This window comes from Rhodotorula toruloides (assembly GCF_000320785.1).
Source record: "Rhodotorula toruloides NP11 unplaced genomic scaffold Scaffold20, whole genome shotgun sequence".
NCBI classification, from domain to species: domain Eukaryota; kingdom Fungi; phylum Basidiomycota; class Microbotryomycetes; order Sporidiobolales; family Sporidiobolaceae; genus Rhodotorula; species Rhodotorula toruloides.
In genome coordinates, this window is record NW_015622980.1 from 292954 (window position 1) to 316230 (window position 23277).

At 61.1% G+C, this 23277-nt stretch overlaps 11 protein-coding genes across 11 annotated transcripts in view; 4 read left to right on the forward strand and 7 right to left on the reverse strand.

Moving 5' to 3' along the window:
• RHTO_03415 (uncharacterized protein) overlaps window positions 1-647 on the forward strand; it is a gene marked incomplete at both ends in the record, with an annotated part of 1052 nt that extends 405 nt beyond the window's left edge. Inside the window, one exon of the mRNA XM_016417086.1 lies at window positions 3-647. Within this exon, the coding sequence (XP_016271615.1) occupies window positions 3-647 (645 nt within the window). The remainder of the gene's footprint in view (window positions 1-2) is intronic.
• Window positions 648-1187: 540 nt separating this feature from the next.
• RHTO_03416 (alpha-ketoglutarate dependent 2,4-dichlorophenoxyacetate dioxygenase) lies at window positions 1188-2672 on the reverse strand (the record flags this gene model as incomplete). The annotated part of the gene is made up of 9 exons (XM_016417087.1): window positions 1188-1316; window positions 1375-1434; window positions 1494-1635; window positions 1695-1784; window positions 1845-2025; window positions 2142-2221; window positions 2289-2326; window positions 2379-2492; window positions 2547-2672. The coding sequence occupies 9 exons, from the start codon at window positions 2670-2672 to the stop codon at window positions 1188-1190; spliced, it is 960 nt and encodes a 319-aa protein (XP_016271616.1).
• A 557-nt stretch (window positions 2673-3229) lies between these two features.
• On the forward strand, window positions 3230-5690 carry RHTO_03417 (major facilitator superfamily protein; the record flags this gene model as incomplete). Its single annotated transcript, XM_016417088.1, has 11 exons — window positions 3230-3342; window positions 3491-3807; window positions 3885-4004; window positions 4064-4343; window positions 4440-4466; window positions 4546-4597; window positions 4661-4704; window positions 4766-4782; window positions 4961-5214; window positions 5268-5367; window positions 5425-5690. 11 exons carry the CDS (start codon window positions 3230-3232, stop codon window positions 5688-5690), a joined length of 1590 nt encoding a protein of 529 aa, XP_016271617.1.
• A 97-nt stretch (window positions 5691-5787) lies between these two features.
• RHTO_03418 (uncharacterized protein) lies at window positions 5788-7755 on the reverse strand (the record flags this gene model as incomplete). Its single annotated transcript, XM_016417089.1, has 4 exons — window positions 5788-6708; window positions 6771-7022; window positions 7271-7332; window positions 7389-7755. The coding sequence occupies 4 exons, from the start codon at window positions 7753-7755 to the stop codon at window positions 5788-5790; spliced, it is 1602 nt and encodes a 533-aa protein (XP_016271618.1).
• A 633-nt stretch (window positions 7756-8388) lies between these two features.
• On the reverse strand, window positions 8389-9909 carry RHTO_03419 (endo-polygalacturonase, glycoside hydrolase family 28 protein; the record flags this gene model as incomplete). The annotated part of the gene is made up of 8 exons (XM_016417090.1): window positions 8389-8496; window positions 8558-8680; window positions 8743-8878; window positions 8935-9056; window positions 9116-9283; window positions 9340-9388; window positions 9451-9607; window positions 9666-9909. 8 exons carry the CDS (start codon window positions 9907-9909, stop codon window positions 8389-8391), a joined length of 1107 nt encoding a protein of 368 aa, XP_016271619.1.
• A 671-nt stretch (window positions 9910-10580) lies between these two features.
• On the reverse strand, window positions 10581-12734 carry RHTO_03420 (uncharacterized protein; the record flags this gene model as incomplete). The annotated part of the gene is made up of 8 exons (XM_016417091.1): window positions 10581-10620; window positions 10714-10812; window positions 10952-11005; window positions 11071-11140; window positions 11337-11728; window positions 11829-12118; window positions 12184-12242; window positions 12350-12734. The coding sequence occupies 8 exons, from the start codon at window positions 12732-12734 to the stop codon at window positions 10581-10583; spliced, it is 1389 nt and encodes a 462-aa protein (XP_016271620.1).
• A 160-nt stretch (window positions 12735-12894) lies between these two features.
• Window positions 12895-14308, forward strand: RHTO_03421 (oxoglutarate/iron-dependent oxygenase; the record flags this gene model as incomplete). Its single annotated transcript, XM_016417092.1, has 6 exons — window positions 12895-12990; window positions 13086-13288; window positions 13371-13384; window positions 13447-13619; window positions 13708-13721; window positions 13804-14308. The coding sequence occupies 6 exons, from the start codon at window positions 12895-12897 to the stop codon at window positions 14306-14308; spliced, it is 1005 nt and encodes a 334-aa protein (XP_016271621.1).
• Window positions 14309-14479: 171 nt separating this feature from the next.
• RHTO_03422 (MADS-box transcription factor) lies at window positions 14480-16942 on the reverse strand (the record flags this gene model as incomplete). The annotated part of the gene is made up of 4 exons (XM_016417093.1): window positions 14480-14766; window positions 14851-15070; window positions 15128-16426; window positions 16505-16942. The coding sequence occupies 4 exons, from the start codon at window positions 16940-16942 to the stop codon at window positions 14480-14482; spliced, it is 2244 nt and encodes a 747-aa protein (XP_016271622.1).
• Window positions 16943-17774: 832 nt separating this feature from the next.
• On the reverse strand, window positions 17775-18994 carry RHTO_03423 (ubiquitin-conjugating enzyme, E2; the record flags this gene model as incomplete). The annotated part of the gene is made up of 6 exons (XM_016417094.1): window positions 17775-17855; window positions 17977-18048; window positions 18125-18237; window positions 18314-18429; window positions 18689-18773; window positions 18949-18994. The coding sequence occupies 6 exons, from the start codon at window positions 18992-18994 to the stop codon at window positions 17775-17777; spliced, it is 513 nt and encodes a 170-aa protein (XP_016271623.1).
• Window positions 18995-19466: 472 nt separating this feature from the next.
• Window positions 19467-21224, reverse strand: RHTO_03424 (jumonji domain containing protein; the record flags this gene model as incomplete). Its single annotated transcript, XM_016417095.1, has 4 exons — window positions 19467-19524; window positions 19605-19941; window positions 20025-21101; window positions 21161-21224. The coding sequence occupies 4 exons, from the start codon at window positions 21222-21224 to the stop codon at window positions 19467-19469; spliced, it is 1536 nt and encodes a 511-aa protein (XP_016271624.1).
• A 1229-nt stretch (window positions 21225-22453) lies between these two features.
• Window positions 22454-23074, forward strand: RHTO_03425 (uncharacterized protein; the record flags this gene model as incomplete). Its single annotated transcript, XM_016417096.1, has 3 exons — window positions 22454-22515; window positions 22589-22810; window positions 22873-23074. 3 exons carry the CDS (start codon window positions 22454-22456, stop codon window positions 23072-23074), a joined length of 486 nt encoding a protein of 161 aa, XP_016271625.1.
• Window positions 23075-23277: the final 203 nt, after the last annotated feature.

Sequence of the window (23277 nt, forward strand, 5' to 3'; positions counted from 1 at the left end):
TTGGGAGTGGATCGCACGGCGCGCTTGTACCCGGAGGAGGAGGAGGGTACGGTTCCCCCGGCAAGGAGTTTGGGTTGGACTCGAACGGTGGGTACTCGGGCACGACGGCGCAGAGCGGCGCGCGCGAACGGAAACCCTGGTTCCTACGACCACTGCCCCTCGTCGCGCTCGTCGGGTTCATCGTCGCGTGCGCGCTCGCGATCGGCCTCGGAGTCGGCCTGTCCCTCAAGCACTCGAACACGACGGCGTCCACCTCGAGGTCGTCCGGCAACAGTACCGTCTCTGGGTCCGGCTCGCGGTCGGGAAGTCGCACGTCGACGCGCACGCGGACGATGACAACCGGCACCGTCGTCCCTTCGTCCCTCTACTCGTCCTACACGTCTCTCCACCCTCAAACCGACGACTCGACAACTGCCTCGCTCGGGTGGACTTCAACAGTCGGCGCAACCGCCACTGAAACGACTACCCTTCCCTCGGCCTTGACGAGCGTCCCTTCACCCGCTAGCGGCACGACTCTCGCCACCAGCGGAAACCTCCCCATCCCAGCTGCGAGCGCGACGACTATCAGCGGGTCAATCACCATCTCGGCGCTGACGGCGACTCTCCGCGCGCGGGCACCGCGGCAGACTATGCGCTTCGAGGGGTGAGGCGGCGCGCAGCGGGTTTGGTTGGATCTCGGGTTTCGGTCTTCGTGCGTGTGTTGTGGGTTGTACCTGCGTCTTCTCTCTCTCTCTCATTGTTGTCTTTCCGGTATTCCCCTGGTGCTCTCCCACCTTTTCTCTCGGACTCCCTCCTCCTCGTCGTCCTGCCTATCTCGCTTTGCACTCCATCCCATCCTCATTCGATACCCTCTCTCGCTGTGCTCTCCCTCTCCCGTCCTCCCGACTCTGCGCTTTAGAGTCGTTAATCCACCCCCTTGTGCAACTCGTTCTCCGAGACTAGGCACGGGTTGGCGGAGTTGAGGAGATTGCGCTTTGCTTGCGCTGCTTTGTCGCTTGCCTCGCTTGCCTCGCTGGGTTCGTTGTGACGATCTGATGGATGGCAGGACGAGGACAGAGAGACGAGGATGGAGACGAAGGAAAACTGCGCATTGCTTCGACCAAACGAACTACGAACCAAACGAACGAGCGACAACGAAAGGCCACACAAGACACGATAGATATACACGACGACGACTCAGAGACTGTTCAAGCAGCCGGCATGTCCAGCATCGGCGGCATCGCTCCCTGCGCATAAGGCCCATCGTCGAACACCGTCGTGCGGCGCATATCGCGCTTCTCCATTTGGTCTGAGAAGGGAGTGGCGCGGTGCATCGACTGTTGTTTCCGAGCCTCAGCGAGCGAGTCGGAGAGGGGAAGGAGGAGGAGGACGAACGGTACGGTTGTCCCACCAGACCATATCGCCTGGTCCGTTCCACTTTGCAGAGAACATGTACTGCACCTCGCACAGTCATCAGCACTTTCACTCAAGAGAAGGAAAGGGGGAGAGCGCACCTCAGGCTTCGTGCAATGGTCAATGAGCTCCCAAATGAGCTTTTGCGACTTGTCGAGGTCCCACACTTGAGGTCCGACTACGCGCTTGGCGTGCGCGGCGATGAAGAGGGTCTCGTTGCCGTTCGGGGCGGTTTGGACGAACCTGCCCTCGCAAGCGGTCAGAGAAAGTCGGGAGAGGAGGAGGAAGGGGGGAGAACAAACTTGTGGTACGCGGGTTGCTTGGCGGCCATCTCGTGTGCGGTGACAGTCTGGAACTCTTCCGGCGCCGCAATCTTCCTCGAGTGCCACAAGCTGCGTGCCCAACTCATCAGCACCTTCTCCTCCTTTCACGCAGGAAACGGGCGAACGCACTCATGTTCAATCACCAACTCCCTCAACATCTCCTTCTTCTCTTCGGGCAAATCGGCGTACGCCTGGCGGACGTTGAAGAAGTCGGTGTTGCCGCCGACGGAGGGAACGAGGTGTGCGAGGAGGAGGGAGTATTTCGAGCGGTGTTGGTTGAACGAGGAGTCGGTGTGAGGGAGGGCGTTGCCTGTGGAGGGTCTAGGGTTAGTGTCGAGGATACAAGCGGGTGAATAGGGGAAGTTGTGGGAGAGGAGCGAGCGAAAGAGGCGGGAGGAGGAAGGTCGGCGAGGACGGCGGACCCACCCTTGTTGTACTGCCAGCGGCGCGTGCCCTCCTTGACGATTGTCCCGTCGAGATTCATGTTGCCGGCGTCGAAGAGGTAGCTGTGGACGCGAATGAAGCAGGGCATCAGCTTGAGAAGGTCGGACGGAAGAAGCGACGAGGACGCACCGAGAGGAGAAGCGGTCTGGCTGGTCGGGTCCGCCGAACTGCAACGACGTTGTCAGCGCGAGAGAAGCCCCAGGGGAGGAAGAGGCCCACCTTGGGGCAGACTTCGAGCTCGCCGAGTTGCTGTGAGAACTTCACATGGCGAGCGTCGTCGAGACCGGTGTCGCGGAAGATGAGGACCGCGTACTTGTTCGAGAGCTCGACGAGCTGCGTCGTGGCGAGGTCAGCGAGGCGCAGGAAGGAGGAGGAAAGCGCACGAACCGCGTCGATAGTCTCCTGAGGAAGCGGGACTTGGTCGAACGGGACGCCCGCAACTTCTGCGCCGAATCCAGGGAGGATGGGCTTGACGGTGAAGCCCTTGTAGCGCTCAGTAAATTCGGTGGACATAGTGATCGGTAAGTACGGGGAGCGAGGTGGAGGTTGGAGAGAGAGGTCGGCGTCGCTTCCTCTCCCTCCTTCCCCTCGCTCGACTTGCTCCGGCCGATGTCTCCGGGCCTCCTGAGCCCGCTGAGGCACGGTGGCGAATCTGTTGACCCTCGCGCACTGCTTGGCTGAGCGCCTGACCTCCTCTCGGTGGTTCGGAGGGACTTAGCACGCTCGCGGACCTTGCGGGCGCTCTTTAGGCAGGCAATTCACGAGGTGGGGCGTCGCCTCCTTGCCGCTTGAGCATCTCCCGCTCGAATGCTGGGCATGTGAGCGCTCTTGTACGGCAGAACAGCTTCCGAACGAGACTCACGAGCGATCAAAGCGGGCCTCCTCGTCCACCCCGCACCGAAGCTTCTATCGCCCCCACAACGTCGCCCTTGTTCCCTTCTTCACTTCATTCACTCCCAGCGACTCTGTCTGCATCGCGCCAAGCCCTCCCGCACCCCAGCAGCGTCGTCTGAACTCGCCCTCGCCCTCTCCCTCGCTTCGACGCACGCACCTCCCTCTCCTCGTCCAACATGGTCGGGTACGCAGGCGGCAACGTCGTCGCCGCAGGTCTACCTCAGACCAGCTTCAGACACAACATCCGCTCCTTCGTCTTTGCGCTCGCCGTCGCTTTCGGCACCTTCCAGTGCGTCCTCTCTCGTTTGCCACTTTTTCTCTCGGCCGGTTGGACCTCCTCGTCGCCTCGTCTCGTGCTCTCGCTTCGTGTACAGTCGCTGCTCGTCCCGTGACGATTGCTGACACCGTTTACCGGTCCCGCTCATCCTGCTTCGCAGGTACAACCTCGATACGACGATAGTCAACGGATTCCAGGCCATGCAGGGCTTCCTACGCGTCTTCGGTGTGCCCGGCAAGGGCGGCAAATACGTTATCGAGACGACTTTCCAGCAGCTCATCACGTCGCTCCTCCAAGTCGGCCTCATTGTCGCTTCCCTCCTCATCGGTCCCTTCTCCCGCTACTTTGGACGCCGCGCCGGCTTCTTCGTCGCATCGGTCATCGGCTGCGTCGCCCTACTCATCCAGACCTTCGTGACTAGCAAGGGGCCCGTCTATGTCGCCCGTCTTCTCCTCGGTGTCTCAAACGGAGCACTCGGTACGTTCGAGGTTTCCCTCATCCTCGTCGCTCTTTCGAGACTTGCTTGCTGACGATGTCGTCCTTCTCGCTCGCAGTCAATCTCGTCGTCCTCTGGATCTCCGAGACCGCGCCAGGCCATCTTCGCGGCTCCTACGTCTCCTCGTTCCAGATCTTCCAGGGCCTCGGTGGCATCACAGGTGCCGGCATCTCGAAGGGTGAGCTTGAGGTGACAACGTCAAGCCGTCCGCTTCGCTGACGATGTCGCGCTTCACAGCCTTCGCCAAGAACCTCTCGAAGCACTCGTACCAGCTCCAGCTTGTCGTCCTGTTCGCCGTCCCAGTCTGGTTCCTGCTCTACAGCGTCATTTATATGCCGGAGTCGCCGCGCTGGCTCGCAACTCACGACCGACACGATGAGGCGCTCAAGAGCCTCCGCAAGATTCGCGGTTCAAATTTCAGCGAAGCCGAGCTGCAGGCTGAGCTCGACATCATCGTCGAAGCAATCCGAGTTGAGCGCGAGGTGCAAGCCGGTGCGACGTTCCTCGACATCTTCAGGTATGTCCCGCTCTACCTTCGCTTTCCTTCTCAGCCCTCTTCCTGCGCTCTTCTTTGGCTCCTTCTGCACCGTTACTGACTCCTTTCGCTGCATAGGGGCACCGATCTTCGACGCACCCTCCTGTGAGTGCTCAAGCCGTTTCCCGACTGGTTCCTTCGTCCTCGGCTCCGCTACGGTCCTCGCTGACGCCCATCATCGTAGCGCATGCGGCGCAGCGACATTGCATGCAGCTAGCGGTATCAACTTCCTCGTTGTTCGTTTCTTTCCGTCTCCCGCGGCGCTGGAAGCGGTACGCTGACTTGGACTTCAACAACAGGGTTACGGAACCGTCTTCTTCCAGATCGCCGCACCCGGATCCGAGTACGTCCCACATGAGCTTGTAGCATCAATGCGCCACTGAATCTCACCCATGTCCGCGCAGCGCTTTCCGCAATACCAGTAAGTCGACCTCGCGCCTGACCTTCCCAACCTTCCGCCTCTCCCTTCGCTCTCATCGTGCATGTTTCGCACCCTTTCGCTTCGCCTCCGCCTCCCTCACCACATGACGTCTCCTGTCGAGAAAATTTGAGAATGCCAGGTCGAGTCGCTGACTGTCCCCTCTTGTGCTGGGTAACAGTCATCCTCCAAGTCTGCGGCTTCATCGGCGCCCTCTCCGCCCCCGTCCTCGCACGCTACTTCGGCCGCAAGACAATCCTCATCGCCGGCTTTTCGCTCATGTGCATGTGCTTTACGATCGTCGGCGCGACGAACGAGGGCAAGCTCATCCACAGCCCGAAGGACGCGCCCGCGGGTGCCGCACTCGTGGCTTTCGTCTGCCTCTATCAGTTTGCATACAACATGTCTTGCGGTCCACTCGCCTGGGCTGTCGGCGTGCGTGATCTCCTCTCGTGAAGGCGGACTTGGGCTGACTTTCGACTTTGCAGGCCGAGATCCCCAGTCAGCGATTGCGCTCCCTCACCTTCGGCTTCGCCATGGGCGTAGGCTTCGTCTTTGCCTGGCTCACGACCTTCACAACGCCCAAGTGTGCGTTGCGCTCGCTTGTTCTCCTTCTTCGCACGCTCACCTTCCCTCTCATCGCAGACCTCACCGAGCTCGGCGTCCGCGTCGCCTGGATCTGGATGCCCAGCTGCTTCATCACCCTCCTTTGGCTCATCTTCTTCCTCCCGGAGACGGAAGGTCGCTCGCTCGAAGACCTCGACATCATGTTCGCCAATCGCGTTCCGGCCCTCAAGTTCAAGCACTACGTCATTGACCACACCATCGCCGTCGGAGGCGAAAGCGAGAAGGACGCCGACAGCGAGAAGGTCAAGGGGACGGAGAGTCGGGACGAGGTGGCGATGGTCTGAGTCTGCGGAGCGAGGCGGAAAGGGCTCTATATCTCGTCGTGACTTTCGTATCTCTCGGGTTTCGTGTTGAAGCTCAAACGATCTGTAATTAGTTGGTCTAGCTACTTGTCAAATTGCTCCTGCTGCGCCTCGCCGTTCCCTCGCTCTCGCTGGCGATAGTCGAGAGTCGCCGCACGAGCCTGCCGTCGGACATGCGCACGTAGACGATCGGTCCCTGCGAGCGTTCGAGTATGAAGCCGTCCTTCGGTGGAGGAGGAGGAGGTGAATCGTCGAGAACTTCGTAGTCTTCGTCGGCTGGGATAGAGCGGCCCAATAGGGGCGAGGCAGACGAAGTCGAGTCGCGATTCGAGGTATGATCGTTGCGAGCGGATGGTGGGCGAGAGACATCGCGGAAGAGGGAAGCGTAGTCATGATCTGCTGGTGCGGCGGGCAGAGGGCGCCGAGGCTGATTGTCGAGGACTGTAGGCGGAGAGGTCGGATGGGTAGGAGCGTGAAGAGCGCCGTGAGGAAGCCGTTCGTGCGCATGACTGACGCCAGGGCGACCCTGACTATCTCCATCGTCCTTCTCCTCCTCCTCCCTTCCTTCTTCCTCCTCGTCTCGCTGCAAGTCCGCTCCGCTCCTCCCCGCACCCATGAGCCAACCGACCCCGCGCCAGACCTGCGCTCTCAGCCACACTGCAGCAGTCTCGAGCGTTCCTCCGACCGCTCGACTCGCCCGACTACCTGACGACGCTCCCGCCGACGCCTGTCGATGATGCTCGGGATCGTAGCTCCATGCCGAGTCGGAGGCGTAGATGTAGTGTGTCGCGCGGTCGGGCATCTCGGGGAGGTGGTTGCTGTCAAGTCGAGCGAGAGGTCCGCCGTGAGAAGGGTCGAACGGGGAGGAGAGCGGAACGATCGTCGCGGTGTGGGTATCGAGGAGAGCTTGTAGTTCGGCTGAGGGTATCTGGGAGGGAGAGATGATCGACGGAGTGTGCAGGGCGCGGGCGTACGAACGAAGGAGGAGGAACCAGGCGACCTGCACAGTAAAGTATCAGCGTCATTGCGCCAGGGTGCACAGAGGTGCAGACGCAGACTCACGACGACCAAGATTGTGAGGAGCAGGCGGATCGTCGCCGCGAAAGTCCAGCCTTTCCAGCTTCCGTCAGCGCAGAAAACCCCTTTCCGCCCGGCGGTCCACGCGACGTCCGTACCCCACGAGCATCGCAGGCCGAGGTCGCCTCGCCAGACGAAGGAAAGAATCAGGTTGGCGAAGGCGAGGAGCAGGTGAAGTATTGAGGATAGGAAGGCGGACGTGAGCGTGACGGGCGTGAGGAGGGTTGGACGGCGCGTCTGTGAGGTGGGGCATTAGCACCGCGCCTGCGAGACCAGTGGTGTGGTACGCACTCGGAGGAAGAACACCGTCATCGGCCAGCCGCAGAGCACCGTTAGCCAAGCGCTCAACTCAATCCACCTCAACACGCCCCTGCCATTTGCGCCGTCCATCGCCAGAGCGCGACTCGTCTCTCCAAGGTACCATAGCGTGGTGACGAGAACAAGGAGGAAAAGAAGCCGGCGAAGTAGGCAGTACGGCGGCGGACCTTCTGCGCGCGGCTGATGCGGGCGCGGTGCAGTTCTTGCAGGAGGAGGTACGCATCGGGACCTGGGCAAGAGCCGGCTGTTAGTCACCAATGCGCGTACAAGCTCGAGTCGACACACCTGCAACAGCAAAGTCTGCACCCGGAATCGCCAACAACCTCTCGCCCAGCTGGATTTGCTCCTCCTCGAATCGATCGTCTTGTCTCGCCGACTCAGCATCTTGTGGTTGGTGTACGGAGGGCACGATGAAGCTCTGGAGGGTGTCGCGGCTGAGCAGCTCGGCGAAGGAGTGACCGCCGAGGTCGGACGAGGCGTCCGACATGGCGCTCCATCGTCGGTCGGCTGGAAGAGGCGGAAGAGGGGGCTCGTGGCTTTGAAAGTCTGGTAGAGAACGGTGTCGAATGGCGAGTCGAGGAGGGAGCGAGGTGAGGGATTCTTGGTCGGGAGAGGGCGAAGAGGTGGAGGAGAAGGGAGGGAAGGCGGGCATGGCTGGCGAGCACTATGTGCGTATCGTGGGAGTCGTGAGAGATCGTGGAAGGAGTCGTTAGTGGTCGTCAAAGGTCGTGACAAGTCGTTGCGAGTCGCTTACCCCCTCATCAGGAGAGGAGGAATGGGGTCGCGAGCAAAGCCGGGTGACGCTGACAGAGCGCAGCACCGAGCAAAGAGCTCGACAGGAGTGCCAAGCAGCTCAAGCAAGGGTCTCTAGCGGGCGAGGGAGAGAGGAGAGCAGCCGGGAGTTGCGGAGCGATGGGAGGAGGCAGGAGGGCTCAGGCCGCCGTTCTGACGAGCCCAGCAGGAGCGTGCGCGTTCTACTGATGCTGCGCGACGTCATGCAGCAACGCAGTCGAGTTTGGCGAGTGGAAGGGGAGCGACGCAGGTCAAGAAGCGTCGAAGTCTGCGAACAGACCTGCCCCAAGTACCGCCGCTTGTCGTTAAGGAAGCGGCTCGCTACTCTCCTAGAAGTATATTGCCTCAGCGGAGCGTCGCAAGATGCAAACGAAGCGCCAGTGAGAGGTATACGGAATAAGGATTGCTCGATCCGTTAACAAGACTACACCAGCCAGGCGAGGGAGAGCATACGAGGGGACGATAGAGGTGGCGAATGGAGCGTCGAGGTTGCTTAGAGCGAGTAGCCCTTGACGGCTGCGCCCTTGATGGAGCCGGCAGATCCGCCCGACGTTTTGAGCGCCGTAAAGTCAAAGTTCGAGCACGAACCGGATGCGCAGAGCTGCGCAGAGTCTAGAGCTCGTCAGCAAAGCGGTGGATGAAAGCTGAGAGGCCGGACGCACGACGTAGACTCGCTGCGCCTTCGATCCGACCGAGACGTTGTTTGTCGAGCCGGTGAAGTAGACGCCGTTGATGGGGACGCCGTTAGTTGCCTTGCCAGTAGCGCCATCATTCGTGTAGTCTTGCTGCTCGGAAGAAGATAGGTCAGCCGGAAGCAGGTCAAGGGCGAAGAGGAAAGCGGAAGCACCTCGATGACCACGCCGTACTTCTTGGCGTTCGTAACGGTGTTCCCGATGTACTGTACATTTGAGACGCTGGCGGCGGTCGCACCGACGTAAGTCTTGATGCGAAGACCGTTGTCGTTGTCGATGATCTTGTTGTTCCTGCGGGACAGACGGTCAGCTCGCATTCCCAGAGTTGGGCAGCTGCAAAGACGCACTTGATGACGACGTTGCTGACATGCTTGCCCGTCTTGATCGAGCCAACAGAGATGCCGTGCCCGCCGGTGCAGACCGAGTTCTGGATCGTGATGCCCGTGCCGTCGTTGATGGCGACGCAGTCCTGCGAGGATAGCTGTAAGCTCGACATCCTCAGCTGTCTAGCGAGCTCAGAAGAAGCACGTCTTGGTTGGTCACCGTTGCGCCATCAATCGTGAGGTCTTTTGCAGACGAGATGTCGAAGGCATCGGTGTTGTGGCCGAGACTTGCACCCGCCTTCACGTCGACGACGATGTTCGACATGACAAGCTTGGAGGGGTTGGAGACGCTGAAGCCTTGGACTGGCTGGTTCTGCGAGGAGACGAGCTTGAGAAGAAGCCTTTCGACGGAAGAAGCGCCGGACAAACGAGGAGGTAGACCGAATCCATCGTGCCGCTGAACTTGACCTTGAAGAACCTTGCCAAGCGACAAGTCAGACCTTGCGGCGATCGGCGAGGAGAAGAATCGAGTCGACGCACTTCGGCTTCGTCTTGCCTCCGTTCGCGCCCTTCCCGTCCCAATAGTACGAGCCCTGCCCATCCCACTTGTGTCCGTTTCCGTTGAACTGAACGTTTTTGCCCGAGACCTGGACGAGCGGGCCCTCCCACTGCTTCGTGCCGAACTTGATGTCACCGACTGCGAAGGAAGCGAGAGTCAGCATTGGGGAGCGAGAGTAACGACTGCCGCGACTCACGAACGTTGACGACGGCGTTATCGACGAGATCAAGCTCGAACGTCTTGCCAGCCGGCACGGTGAAGGGCTCGATATTAATCGTTGCGCATCGCTGTGCCGCGGCAACATCGTCGAGCGAAGCAATGGTGCCGGTGCAGCGCTTTGTGGCGGGAAGGCGGGAGCGACGAGTGTCGCTATGGCCGTTGTCAGCGGCAACGAGGACCGAGAGAGCGGCTAGGGCGAGGGAGAAGGTGACCGTCTTCATCTTGGGGTTGAAAGGAGAGTTGCGAAGCGAGGGTGGACTTGCCGGATAATGGTGTCAGTCTGGGGCCTGGGTTGAGACAAAGAGGAACGTATCTGGACCAGCAGGCGTGGGAGAGCAGCGAATGAGTGACGAGAAAGAAAGAAGGAAGAGAAACGCAGGAAGCGAAGGCAACTCGCTTCTTCAAGCGGCACGGGGCCCGCCAACTTCGCAATCCGAAGTTGCGCAACGCTCGGAGAGACCTCCTGTTGGCTCCACGAGGCCGCAAGCGACGACGACCGTTGCTGGAGACGGGGATGTAGCCGACGAACGAGGCTCAAGCGTCGACGTGTGAGCGGATGACTAGCCGGTTGCGCGGCATGCGGTGAGACTATCGTTCGCGTGTGCGGTGAGCGATGAAGCGCCATCGGCGAGTTGCGATCCTCCGTTGAGAAGAGAAGGAGGAGGAGGAGGCCTTCGCAAGTCGGCAGACGGCCTCAGCGAGCGGCCTCGAGCTGCACAGCGCATTCACAGCGCCAAGAGACACGGAATCGCGTCCACCACCGCTTAACGCGGCCCAGAGGATGGAAGGAAAGCCTCGACGCATACGCACTTCGAGAGACCTGTCCAGCCCAAGCAAGCCCGAGTCCCGCCCTTAAGCGATACATACGCTTCTATTCTTGACACGCATAGCTCTACGACCACTTGTTGAGTCCTTCGAGTAGCTGGACGTACCTGCGCGCGACGCCAAAGCAGCGGAGAGCGTCAGCTCACCTCGCAGCTTCGGCGCGCGCGAATCCGAGTCTCGGACGAAGAGGCCACACTCACGAGCCTAGCAAGAACGCCCAACTGCCCCAGAACGTCGAGAACGCCGTCCCCCAGTACTGGAAGTGTTCGGGATTCGAGATGTCGGTTTGGCGCCAGATGCTGCGGGTGGTAAAAGGCGAGCGAGGGATGAATCGGACGGCAAGGAGAGGCAATGTGAGCAGGTCAGCAGGAGGAATGACAGGAGTAGACCAGAAAGGAAAGCGAGCAAGGAGGAGAAGAGGATGGGAGAGAGACGCACCCGAAGATACCGCAGAAGAGGAAGCCGAAGCCTCCGACGATATTCCAGAATCCTCTGCGCCCGGAAAAGCGGTAAGCTCGAGTCAAGTGAACGGAAGAACGGAACGGTGCGCGACTCACACATGCCATCCGACACTGAAGGGTTTGATCTTCCACCACCGCTTCTGCGTCTCTAGGGCGAAGACTAGACCTGCGAATACGAAGCATGGTGCGCCTACGACCTGTACGAGTCCGGGAGTAAAAAAGCGGTGTGAGTGGAGAAGCGTAGGACGGGAAACGACCGAGGCAAAGGCAGACAGTGAAAGGCGACGAACTTGCACTGCGAACGTTCGGGATTGGTCAATCAACGCTACATCTTGTAGCGCAGGAGAGGAACGCAAACTCACTAGCCCAATACGCTGCGACCCAATCCCGCTCCGGCATACCTTGCTGTTCCGGCCCGCCCTTCGCGCCACTCGCAGGCAAAACACCCGGCAGACCGGAGATGACGCTGACTTCAAAGGCGGTGGCCCCAAAGAGCTGGACGGTGTTGGCGACGTAGCCGAGGAAGATGGGAGAAGAGGCAGGAGGAGGGCGGAAGAGGAACCATCGCCAAGGCGGGCGGTTCGAGGTTGAGGACGGAGAGGAGGGCGTGAAAGTTGTGTCGGAGGCTGTTGAGCCGGGCGATGGGGGCGGAGGGAACGAAGAGGCCTTTGAAGGAGCGAGATGCGAACCGAAATGGCGACGGCGGCGACCGAGAGTCGAGTTTGGGCGAGCTTGATCAGGTTCGGTAAGCGATCTGCGAAGGAGGGGAGTTGTAAGTGCTAGTAGGACTCGTACGAACCACTCGAAGGTTCGAAGGCGAGATGTGCGAGGCAGCGCTTGTCGGCGCGACGCACTGGAGGTCCCCTTTCGCCTCCCACCCCATCGTCGACCAACTCTTCCTCCTTGGCTTCGCAGTAGCATCAGGTGCATTCTCCGCGTTCCGCTCAGCCTTCCCGTCCGACCCGCTCGCCGCCTGCTTCGCGTCGTTGTCCATCGAAGTCGAGTCGCTGTCGTCTTCCGACCCAGAGCAAGCCGGGTTGAAGCTTTCGACCCATCCAAGGTACGAGCCGAAGAGGAAGGTCGTCCCGCCGAGGAAGGACATGGCAGATTCGGTGTTGGTGAAGGTGGTCGAGGTGTTTGAGGACTGTGTCGAGCGGCGGAGTCGTCAGCTCCTTTCGCAGACTGGCACATAACATGTGGTGTACGCACGTAGCAGAAAACCATGATGCCCTGGATGCACCACCAGACGGAGCCGAGCGTGAAGAGGACTGCTCAACGGAAACTAGGGTCAGTATGCGACTTTGCAAACGAGCAACGCGTCGCTCAGCGCATCAAGTGAAGCAGACACTGCGGCGAAGAAAGTCGAGCGACTCACAGGCGACCCACCACGAGATGTCGTGCACGTCCCAACCCCACCACCTCGTCCTCCTGACGAACGCCCAGACATTCTTCGCCTTGCGCTCCTCGATCTTCCACTCCTTCTCAGGCTCGCCTGCCAGCCCGGCATGCTTCTCCTCGTCGCGGCTCGGTTGTTCGCGCAGACGAAGCGGTCGAGGCGGGATGCCCTTCCTGTGACCGCGAGTACTCCATTCCCAGACGATGCCGGGGTGTCGTGGGTCGTGATAGGTGCGGAAATTGGCTGCTGGTGCGGTGTACGAGGTTCGTCGGGAGAAGGGTGAGGACGAAGCGATATGGCGCCAGTGTGCGGGAACGAGAGGGGGTTCCGCTGAGGCAGGAGGAGGAGAGGCAGCGGGTGGCATCCTGGTTCGACGGGTGGTTGAGCAAGTGCGCACAGAGTGAGAAGCAAGAGAACAAGCCAGCAGCAACCCGCTCGGTCCCGTCCAAAGTTAGCCGTCCTCCGCCCGTTCTTCGCATGACGACGACCAGAGCCGCAGTCTCGCTCAACTCGCCCGGGAAAGGATGTCGCGCGAAGTCCTGACTGTCGAGACGCCCCATCCGGCCATCCGCATCGTCTACGACTTTGTCACGCCGCAGGAGGAGCTCTACCTCGTCCAAGTGCGTCCACCCCATCCTCATCAGTTCGAGGCGAAAGTTGAGGGACAGCACGGCGAGCTGACAGCATCGCGCGGGCTGACTGTTGGGTCAAGCAGAAGATCGATGCAGTCGGCGGCGGACCAGCACTAGCAGCGGCGGACCAAGCGGCAGGCGAGGAGGGAGAAGGAGCGAGTCGAGGAGGAGATGGTGGGACCTCGTCGGCGAGCGGCAACGACGAGGACCAGGCTGTCGACGCTGGACACTCCACGGTGGACCGGAGCGCGAAGAGCTGGGGCTGGAAGGAGCTGAACGGGAGGAGGTGCGTCTGCTTTCCCTGCTTTCGAGGCAAGACTCGCTCGCCTGGTGTGCTTCGCTGACGTTCTTACCCTCATACGACGCAGGTCGATGTACTGGGGCGGGTCCTTTCCGCCTCGACCATCCGCTCGCCTTCCTGACCCGATTATCGTTTCCTCACAGGCGGAACCGTCCTCCCCAACTCGCACTCGCTCGTCCCGGCACCTTTCCCCGCCTTCATGGACGGACAGTGGCCAGACGTGCTCGGCAGGATCGCGGAGACGGGCGTGTTCGACGAGCTGAAGGCGGAAGGGGCGGATTTGAAGGGGAAGGGCAAGGAGCGAGGGGCGAACCATGTAAGTACGGGCAGACTGGGTTCTAATCCTTTCGATGCTGCTGCATTCTTCGAGGCTGATCGCACCAGACTTTGCTATACGCTTGCAGTGCCTGGTCAACGAGTACGTTTCGCTCGCCTTCCTCTTCTCCTTCGTCTCTCGCTACATTCCTCGTCCTTCGCTGACCTACTCGATCTCTGCACAGATACCTCCCCTCGCAAGGCATCCTCCCTCATACCGACGGACCCGCCTACCACCCCCTCACAGCCACCCTCTCCCTCTCCTCCCACACAATCCTCTCCCTCCGCTCTCCTCCCTCCTGGCTCTCCTCCCCCTCTCCCTCCACCACCTCCGCATCGCAAAAAGCCTCCGACGCGAAAGAGGTCGAGAAAGTCGATGTGTTCCTTCCTGCGCGAAGTCTGGTACTCCTCAGTGGGAAGCTGTATGAGGAGTGGTTGCATGGGATTCAGCCGCTTGAGGTGTCGGAACCCGAGTCGCTCAGGGGCTGTGCGAATTGGGAACAGTACTGGGATAGTCGGCTGGCGGCGTGTGAGGGCGAGGAAGCGAAGGAGGAGGTGAGGAAGGAGCGGGGGAACGTTGAGGAGAAGGGCTGGAAGAGGGAGAAGAGGATCAGCTTGACGTGTAGGAAGGTCAAGGGGAAGGTCAGGAAGGGATTGGCGGTTGGCTTGCTCGGCGGCGGGAAGAGGTAGGTTGGTCTGGCGCGCATCTCGCATTGAGCGAAGCTTCGCATCTCGCAATTCTACGCTCGTCGATACACACTCTCTCCTCTTGATCGCTCCAGCATGGTCTCATTGAAAGTGAGAGGAATGCTGCCGTCAAGCAGACCAAGCGTTCCATGCGTATGCGAATCAGCGACTTCCTCACGCTCCAGCCTCTTCCACCGCTCCTCCTCCCGCTCCTTCCCTGCCCTCCTCCGTCTCTCCCCCTCCCTCATCCCCTTCACTAGCATACAACTCCCTTTGCCTCTCCTCCGTGAATCCGCCCGTCTCGTCCGTGGCAGGCACGGGACTGACAAGCCGCATGCAGACGCTGTCGGGTGCAAGGGCGTGCGCTTCGAGGAAGTCGGTGAAGGGGAGGAAGATGGCTCGGGCGGCGGCGAGGGCGGAGCGGAGGAATGCGGCGGGGACGCGGTTGGAGAATTCCCGAGCTGTGCGGACGACGGGCCGTCTAGCAATCAGTCATGGCTCATACGGGGTGAACCGATGGAAGAGAGAAGAGAAGCGCCACGCACGCAACCACCTCCCCAACCATTCCTCCGCCGCCAAAGCCAGTTCACCCACGTCCTCCACACGCGCCTTCTCGCACATCCGCGCGAAAGACGCCCAGTGCAGTCCTTCGATCGCTTCTGAGAGGGAGTAGAGCGGTGCGGAGGGGTCAAATGGGGGAGGGAGTGGGGAGGTCGCGTAGAGGGAGTAGCAGTACGCGCGGAGGATGGTTGAGACGGTGCGAGTCTGCCGCGGGAAACGGTTAGCGAGAAGCACGAATGGCGAGAGAAATAGCGGACGCACCCGCTTCGCTTCCTGCAACACCTCCGCAGCGGCCAACTTCCACCTCGCCTTCCTCTCCTGCACGCCCTCTCCACTACTGACCTCCTCACCCGCCGCTTCGTCCTCTGCCAAACCCACTCTCGGCGTCCCTGCAGCTCCACCACCCGCTGCAGGCGAGTTCGACGCCCCGAACGCCCCGGCAGGACTGTTAGTCGTCGACCTCGCCGCCCACCTGATCGCCTCCAACCCGCTCACCGACTCCCCGGGTGAGCTACCCGACCCCACTCCAGCCTGACCAGCGGGCGAAGGCGCCGCGAAGAACCCACTCTGGATGCCAAGCGAGCCAACTCCTCCACTCGTCGACGCCCGCTCCTTGACTTTCTTCACCAACGCCCAAGCTTCTTCTCCGAAATCCGATGCGCCATGTTTCCTCTTCAACGATCCACTGCCCTTCTTCCCCTCCGCCCCCTCGTGTGGCGAACCTTCGTCTCGAAGCGCCCTCAAAGCTTCTTCAGCAGCAGGCGGCTCCTCGCCCTTCTCAAGCGGCTTCAACGCCTCCTTCACGGACTGTCCCAACCCCGCATTCCCAAGAACGTACGACGGAGCACGGTCAAAAGGGACGGTCGCTTGGTACGATGCGAAAGCGGCGGCGTGCGAGAGGCGGGCGAGTTCGTAGGGCGTCAGGGAGGAGGAGGTGCTGGTTGGGGGCGAGGCGGCGGCAGTTGGAGGGGCGGCGGTTGCGGTCGTGGCGGAGAAGAGGGAGGCGGAGGAGGATGTCGAGGTGAGCGGGGCGGCGAAGTCGAGTGGTGGAAGGGGGAGAGGGGCGGAGCTAGTCGAGGCGGTCGTGGTAGGCGGGAGGTGCAAGAAAATTGAGGACGAGTGCCCGCCGAGATCAAAGCCCGAGAAGAGTCCAGGGTGAAGAGCGGAAGAGGAGGAGGGGAAGTGCGAGGACGAGTCGCCCATCATAGGCGGGACGGGGAGGTCGAGTCCGCTCAGGGCCGGGTCGAGTTCAAAGTGCGGCAGCATGATGTCGTGCAGAGGGTCATGCGGATGCTCGTTCTGCTCGGCTGGGGCAGCGGATGTCGAAGGCGGTTCGTACGACGCCTGCTGGACATTCGATCCAGACCCAGACGCGACAGGCGCGTCGTCCGCGGCGTCTCCGCGCAGCTCGCCGCGCAAGACGGCTTCGAGCACTTCTTTGCCGCGTGGGTGGTCGGTGATGCCGCTGAGAGCGGTAGTGGAGAAGGTGTAGACGGCGCCGGATTCCGAGACGACGAGCACGAAGCAGTCGGTGCCGGTCAGCGTCGACAGTTCGTAGGCCTGTGCCAGGACGCGTTTGCTGGAGTCAACCCTGTGCAATAAGCAATGCGTCGGACACAGTGGACAGCTCCCACGCACCTTCTTCATCAACCCCGACTTGCGCTTCGTGAACGTGACATGCCTCCTCGCCTTGTCCTGGATGTAATCAATCTTGATCTTCCTCCTCCCGACACTCTGCGTGTTGCGCTTATTCGGAAAGCGCGGTTTGCGAGCCTGAGCAGCGGGTGCTTTGCCCTTGCGCTTCCCCTGCGCAGGAAGCGTATCGTCTTCTCCCTCTCCGTCATCCTCGTCTTCCTCCTGCTCCGCATCAACTTCGACATCCTCCTCGCCCTCATCTTCGTCCTCATCGAAGCTCCCATCGCGCTTACTCTGCCCGCTCATCTTCTGAAACCGTGGCTTCGCGACGACCCTCCCTCGCGATGCAGCGGGGTTCGAAGGTTGTGCGCGCAGCTGAGATTGTTCGGGTGCGACGTTGAATGCGAGGCTGGGGGCGCTTGTTGAGGCGCGGGGAGGCATGGTGCTGAGTGAATGCGGGTTGTGGGGAGGAGACGAAGAGGTGGGTTCTGCGAGATGAGGACAACCGTTGGATTAGCTGCGCCTGGCTGCGATAGGTGTCGAGCTTGCGCACCTGTTCAGTCCAGTCGAGCGCTTCTCCAGCCGGGGTCACCGCGTCGTCGTCGAGGATGCCCGATTTTGCGACGAGATGGAACGAGCGGGGCAGAGGCGAGCGAGCGCACGGGCAGTCGCGGCAGCAGGAGTAGCAAGCAGAGCAGCTAACACGCCCACGACTCGCGTGTCGCTCAAGCGGGACAAGGTTGTTGCGCGGGTCGAAAGAACGCTGTCGGCAAGCGACGGCGCGACAAGCGAGGAAGCGGGCATTTCTCTAGAGGCGGTCGAGTGAGTTGCCAGGGTGCAATGCAGTGTGTAAGGACGAGAGAGAGAGAGAGAGAGAGCACGACGCTGGTCGACTCGCCTTTGTTCGCGCGGAGTTGCCTTCGCCAACGCCGTCCGCATCCGTCTCGCGCGACGACGAAGGCAACACCCGCGACCAACTTGCCTTGGCCGAGCACGCGGGATGAGTAAGCATGCAGCGACGTCAATCGTGCGAGCGAATGACAAAGGCGCATGCGATTGGGCAGAAAGCGAGGAGGCGAGAGAGGGGAGAAGGGGGGAAAACAGAACAGGCGAGGATGAAGAGATGGGGGGAACGAGGCAAAAGCTTAGCAGGGTACATATGCGAGTGATGTGACGAGACACTACGAGTCGACGACGCAGAACCGTGCGAGAGAGAAGCGTGAGAAGGAGGAAAGAGAACGATGCGACGGGAGGAGGGAAGGAGGCGTCGGGCTCAGAAGCCCTCTTCTGCCGAACGACGCACCAACCGCCTGACCTTCTTGCGGTACCCTGCGATGTCTTCGCGGACCTCTTTCTGCGGGTGGACAAGGCGGAGAGGCTTCAGTTCCATAGCCTCTTTCTTTCTTCAAGGGCAAGCCGCGCTCGAGTTCTGCTCGAGTCGCAGGCCCAGACGAAGGACGAAGAACTCGACGTACCGCTGCATCGACGTTCGCAGGCGAGTTGATATCAGGCGTGTCTTGCGACAAGAGCGAGATGACCGAGATGAGCTGCGAGTGCAACCCATCTCTCCATCAGCAACCGCCTCAAGCGCGACAGCAAGCCGAAGGGTGGTAGCGGACTCACGATCGACTCGACCGTGTGCACAGGCAACCACCGCTCCCCCGCGTCTTCGTAGCCATACTGGTCGACCCCCGGCTCATGCAAAATCGAGATGCACACCTCTCCATTCTTGTAAACTGCGCCCGCCCCAGAGTCCTCATCAGCAACTCATGCAAAAGCAAGAGGATAGTGAGGAGGAGGAGGAGGACGTACTGTTCGGGTGCCACATCTCCGTCAGGAAACGCATCTTGGGCGGACGGAGGGGGAAGTCGGGTGGGAAGGACATGACGGCTCGGAGGAAGCCGCCTTCGTAGAGCGTGTCGGGAGGGCTGTGCGGGCGTGCGTGCGAAACGGGGAGGGTCAGCGGGCGTTTCGGAGCAGAAAAGGTCTGGGTCACGATCGGAAGAGCGAGTCTTCTGTCGCTCGTACGAGGACATCGAGCTGAGCTCCAACTCTTGCTCGACAGCCCCAACGCAGCTCCAGCGTCCGCCCGTCGAACCCTCATACCGCCCTCCCTCCTGCTCTCGCCCGTCTCTCCCATCTCACACCCGCACACTCGCCGAGCCAGAACAGCAGACGGCAACGCACCCAAAGATCGTAATCTCCCATTCAAAGACGTTGTCGTCGTCCACCAATCCAGCCGAGAAACCCTCGACGGGATGCTTGCGGAGTTCTGCGCGAGCGTTGCGAGCGGGGCGTTAGCGCTCAGTCATAGAAGAGATGTGGAAGGACTAGCAGTCCTCGTTTGCGTTGCGCAGCGCGAGTCCCGCGTCGCCCGGACCTCCTCCTCGACCAAGAACCGACCGGCTCATCACCCTCCCCTCCTTAAGCGGAGAGGCAAGACTCACGATTCAATTGCCTCGTAAGCTGGAGAGCAGCAGAAGAAGACGCCATCCTAGCCCGAGTGCGCGAGTGAGGGATGAGAGGGTCGCGAGGAGAGGGGCGGTGGCGCGCGAGAGGGAGCGGATGGGGCGGCGAGCGACTTAGAGGGGGTGCTTGCGAGATGTGTTTGGGTTGAGTGGACTGCTAAGCGTGACTGGGCGAGAGAGAGCGTGTGAGCGTGTGAGGACAAGCAGCGATCGCTCTCCGGGCGGGATGAGAGGGTCGACGATGAAGTGTCGCGGAAAGCGCGTTTTGGTGTGCTAGACAGGGCTCTCTGTTGCTCACGATGAAGGAGAGACAGGCGCGGAAAAGGCTAGCGGTGAGGCAGCTCGTTGACATCGTCCTTTCTCGCTCGCGAAGTCGACAAGCAAGCCAGAACAGCGCCTACACGCATACAACGCGTGTGTTGCAGCGGGAAACCCTCTGGGAGCGACGTATAGAGGTACGCCACGGCCGCGCCGTCCGCCATCGTCGTCTAGTCCGCTCAGAACCACATCGAGACAGAGAAACTCCTCTCGAGCCCGTACATGGCGTGCCACCACCTGTACCACACTCAGGAACGTCAATCAGTACTGTCTCGCACACTGCTGCAAAGTGACCAAAGGCCAAGCGAGCGACGCACCTGGGTGGCATGACAAGAACGTCTCCCGCTTCGAGGACAGCCTGTCGAGCGTGCGGTTCGACGTGTTCAGCAAAAGCGAGAGGGTACGGCGAAGGTTTCTTCGCGTCATATTCGTCGGCGCAAGGGGAGTTGGACGACCGAGGCGGAGGAACGGTCACGTCGAGCGAAGAGGTGTTGGTCATGTACTGCTCGGCTGGGGCGGAGCCGCCTACTTCGCTGGGCAGGGAGTTGGTGGTATCGGAGCATGCGGTAGAGGGAGGAGCGGTGCCAAAAGCGGACATGTAGGGCGAGCAGGATGGCGGAGCGACCCAGAGCCACTTGGACCCGACGACCTGGACTGAGCCGAACGAGGGTAGTTGAAGTCAGCTACAGACACAGGATAGTGTTCCAGCCCGACCATAACAGGTCAGGTCGACGCACCGTAGCAATTCCACCAAGGATCGGTATGCGCCGCACTCTTCGTCCCGCCCGGCCCAAACCACGCATTCAAAATGTAGCCATCTTCCGTCGCGGGCGGCTCGTACGACTCGCCTGTACCGTCTGTCGAGGGCGAGGAGTAGACGAGATCGGGGATGGGGACGTCGCGCAGGAGAGAGGGGAATTGGCGGAAGAGCGAGTGTTGTGCGAGGTAGAGGATCTGTCGGGACGAGGGCGTACCGCGGTCCTCCGACGTCGATGAGACCTCCGGCGAGCCGTCGTCAGTCGAGGCGGGAGTTGGGTACGGCCGTTCTTCGCCATCTTCTTGCGAGTTCCACTCAACCTCCTCCAGCGACCGCAAGAACTCCTCAAACTCCAGCATCCGCTGTCCCCAACCCTCCTTCGTGTAGTCTCCTCCCACCTCAACTGGTACCACCCTCCCTTCGCCAGCGACTCGGCGGAGGTAATCGAGCGACGACCATGTCTCGACGGCGGGCCAGTCGAGGGCGGCTTTGCGGACGATGAAGGGGACACGGTGAGAAGGAATGGGGTCCAGCAGGAGGAAGGAGGGCAGGGAGGGAAGTTCGGCGAGAGGGCGGTGGATGTAGGGTGGAGGGAGAGAAGAGGCAGGACGGGCTGAGAACGATAGTCGCCGTCGCTTCGATGGTCGGTCATCGTTGTCTGACTCGACCGAATGAACGAGCGAGGCCAGCTCCGCCTGAACGACTGAGATCAGCCGGAGCACCATGTCCTCCCTCCCTTCGCCCGGCGCGCCCGCGATCACAATCGCTAAGTCCAATTCCCTGACCGTCTTGCTCAGCTCCTTCTTCCGCTCTTCGATTTCCTTCTCGACTTGCTGTAACCGTGCGAGTGCTCCCAAGAGGACAGCATCCGTGTAGAGCCGTCGCCAGCAGAGCGGGACGTCCTTGTAAGGGTACGAGTTCAACTTCTCATCGGCTAGGCGAAGAAGGGTAGCTGCGAGGGATGCTGCGGTGGTCGTAGAGGCGGGAAACGGGTCGGAGAGGGCGGCAAAGGACCGTGGGAGGAGGTGGGAGACGCCGGGTCCGCAAGGAGCGAGGTCTGCAGAGGTGTAGAGTGGTCAGGAAGCCTTGCAAGCACAGCGAGGGTAGTCAACGCACCTGTTGACCCTACCCGCAGCTCCGCAAGCACTCCCGCCAGCTCCTCTTTCAGCTTGTCCTTCATCAGTCGACGGAGGAGAAGGGGGAGAGGGAGAGCCGTCGGCTACTCTGGGGAGCCGTCCGGCAGCGTTATACGGCTCTTGTGCGTGTATCGGGGTGATCGAACTGGTCGAGAGAGCGGAGGAAGGTGGAGCGTCGTGAGGAAGCGGGCCAACCTGTGCGAGGGGATCCTCGCTCCTCCTCAGCGTGGGACAACTTGCGCCTGAGATTCTCTAGGCTTCCTTCTCCAAACTCAATGGTCCTCTGTTAGCCGTCTCTTTGAACACGGAGCAAAGCCGCGGTCAGACAGGATCCCTCGATACATTCTGCGAAACACTTTGCCACCCTCATACTCCCATCCCCAGCATCTCCCTTAACGCCTCGAGCTCCCCATACTCTCCCTCGCGCTTGCACTCGTGCGGATACGCCTCGCCGAAGTCGATGAGCTTGACGCGCCCGTCTTGCACGACGACGTTCCGCGGCGCCAAGTCGCCGTGCGCGATGCCCTTCTTGTGCATGTCGACCACGGCAGCGTAGAGCTGCATCCTGTGCACAAGAACCAAAAGTCAGCAGCAAGAAATGATATTGAACAAGGCGGTCTCGAAGGTGATTGAGGGGCACTGCGAGATGTGTCAGCTAGGACACGATGCGAGGGAGGGCTTGGGCGCACATGTACGAGGTTCAACGCATCAGCATCCCCCTTGCTGCCCTCGCCTCCGGCGTTTCCCTCGCCTCGCCCCTTTCGTCCGCCTTCCTCGTTTCTCCCGTCTCCCTCGTCTCCCTCGTCTCCTCCATCTCCTCCGGTTCCTCCGTCTCCTCCCTCTTCCCCGTCTCCTCCGTCTGCACCTGCAGCGATACTCGAGAGGGAGGAGGTACGCACAACTTCGTCCACATCAGGCCCATTCGTCGACCGTGAGCGCTTCGATGGGATGTGCGCACGTGTCGGAGGGGTCTCCTGGAGCCAGCGAATGCGCGACTGGCGTGGGTACGGAAGCAGCGGCACGTGGCATGTTCTTGGACGACATGTTCATCAGGGAGGAGGTGGGGAGACAGGGAGAGGCAAGCTGTGCGGTCTAGCTGGTTCGAGCAGTCGTGCATCAGTCTTCAGAAGATACACGGGATTTGGCAGTCCAGCAGAGCGATGTGAGCGTACGGTAGCGCAACAACCCTCGCGAGCAAGCGAGGGTTGACCTCGTTCGTTCGTCTCGCTTCGTTCTTCAGACCCGTTCAGCTGTGCACGCCCTTTTGGACACCATGACTATCGCTCGAACACCCTCCTACACGCCGGCGAGGTGGCACTACGCTCGCTTCCTCGTGTGTGTCCGGCTCCTCTCCGCGAACAGTTGCTCACGCGCCAGATGGCTGACCGTCAAAGTACTTGTACTACAGCTCACCAATCGTCGACACCGCCGCCGAGTCATCAGGAGCACCCATTGACGTCCCAACCCTCCTCCAGCTCGTTTCGCGTTCTCTCCAGGACTGCTACGGCACGATGGGCGGTCCGATCGGCTTGAGCGATGTGGATGTGGTGTGCATCGAGGAAGTATCGGAGGGCTTGAAGCAGCGGAGCCAAGCGAACGCGCGGGAGGTCGTGATCCGTTTCCCAGCAGGGTGGGTTCACTTCCTCTCCGGCCGCCCATCCTTCAATCGAGCTGACGGAGTTCTGTACGCAGAGCGACGCACGCCCTTCTCACTGCGCTCCCCCTCACGATCTCCCCGAGCTACCGCCTCGAGGCCCTCGCCGAATCTTCGAATCTTTCTCGACTCGCTGGATCAAGTGGACGCGGCAAGAAAGGCTATGATGGCTGGGTGAAGGGGCTGAAGGAGCGTGTGGGAATTGAGGGGAGCGCGGGAGAGGCCATGGCGGTCGAGTGAGCGGGAAAGAATGTTTGGAGATTTGCGCCGAACGCGCGCGCAGAGAGACAGGACGATGCCGGCTCCAGCGGTACGCTCAGACGCGCCTCTGGTTTGCACTCGCGGATCTGACGAGACATTGAGTGCGCAGAGTCGACAGTTGACGCCCTTCCGCCATCGAAGCTGCTCGACTCGATGCAGAGACGGCAAATCGACTCTTCACG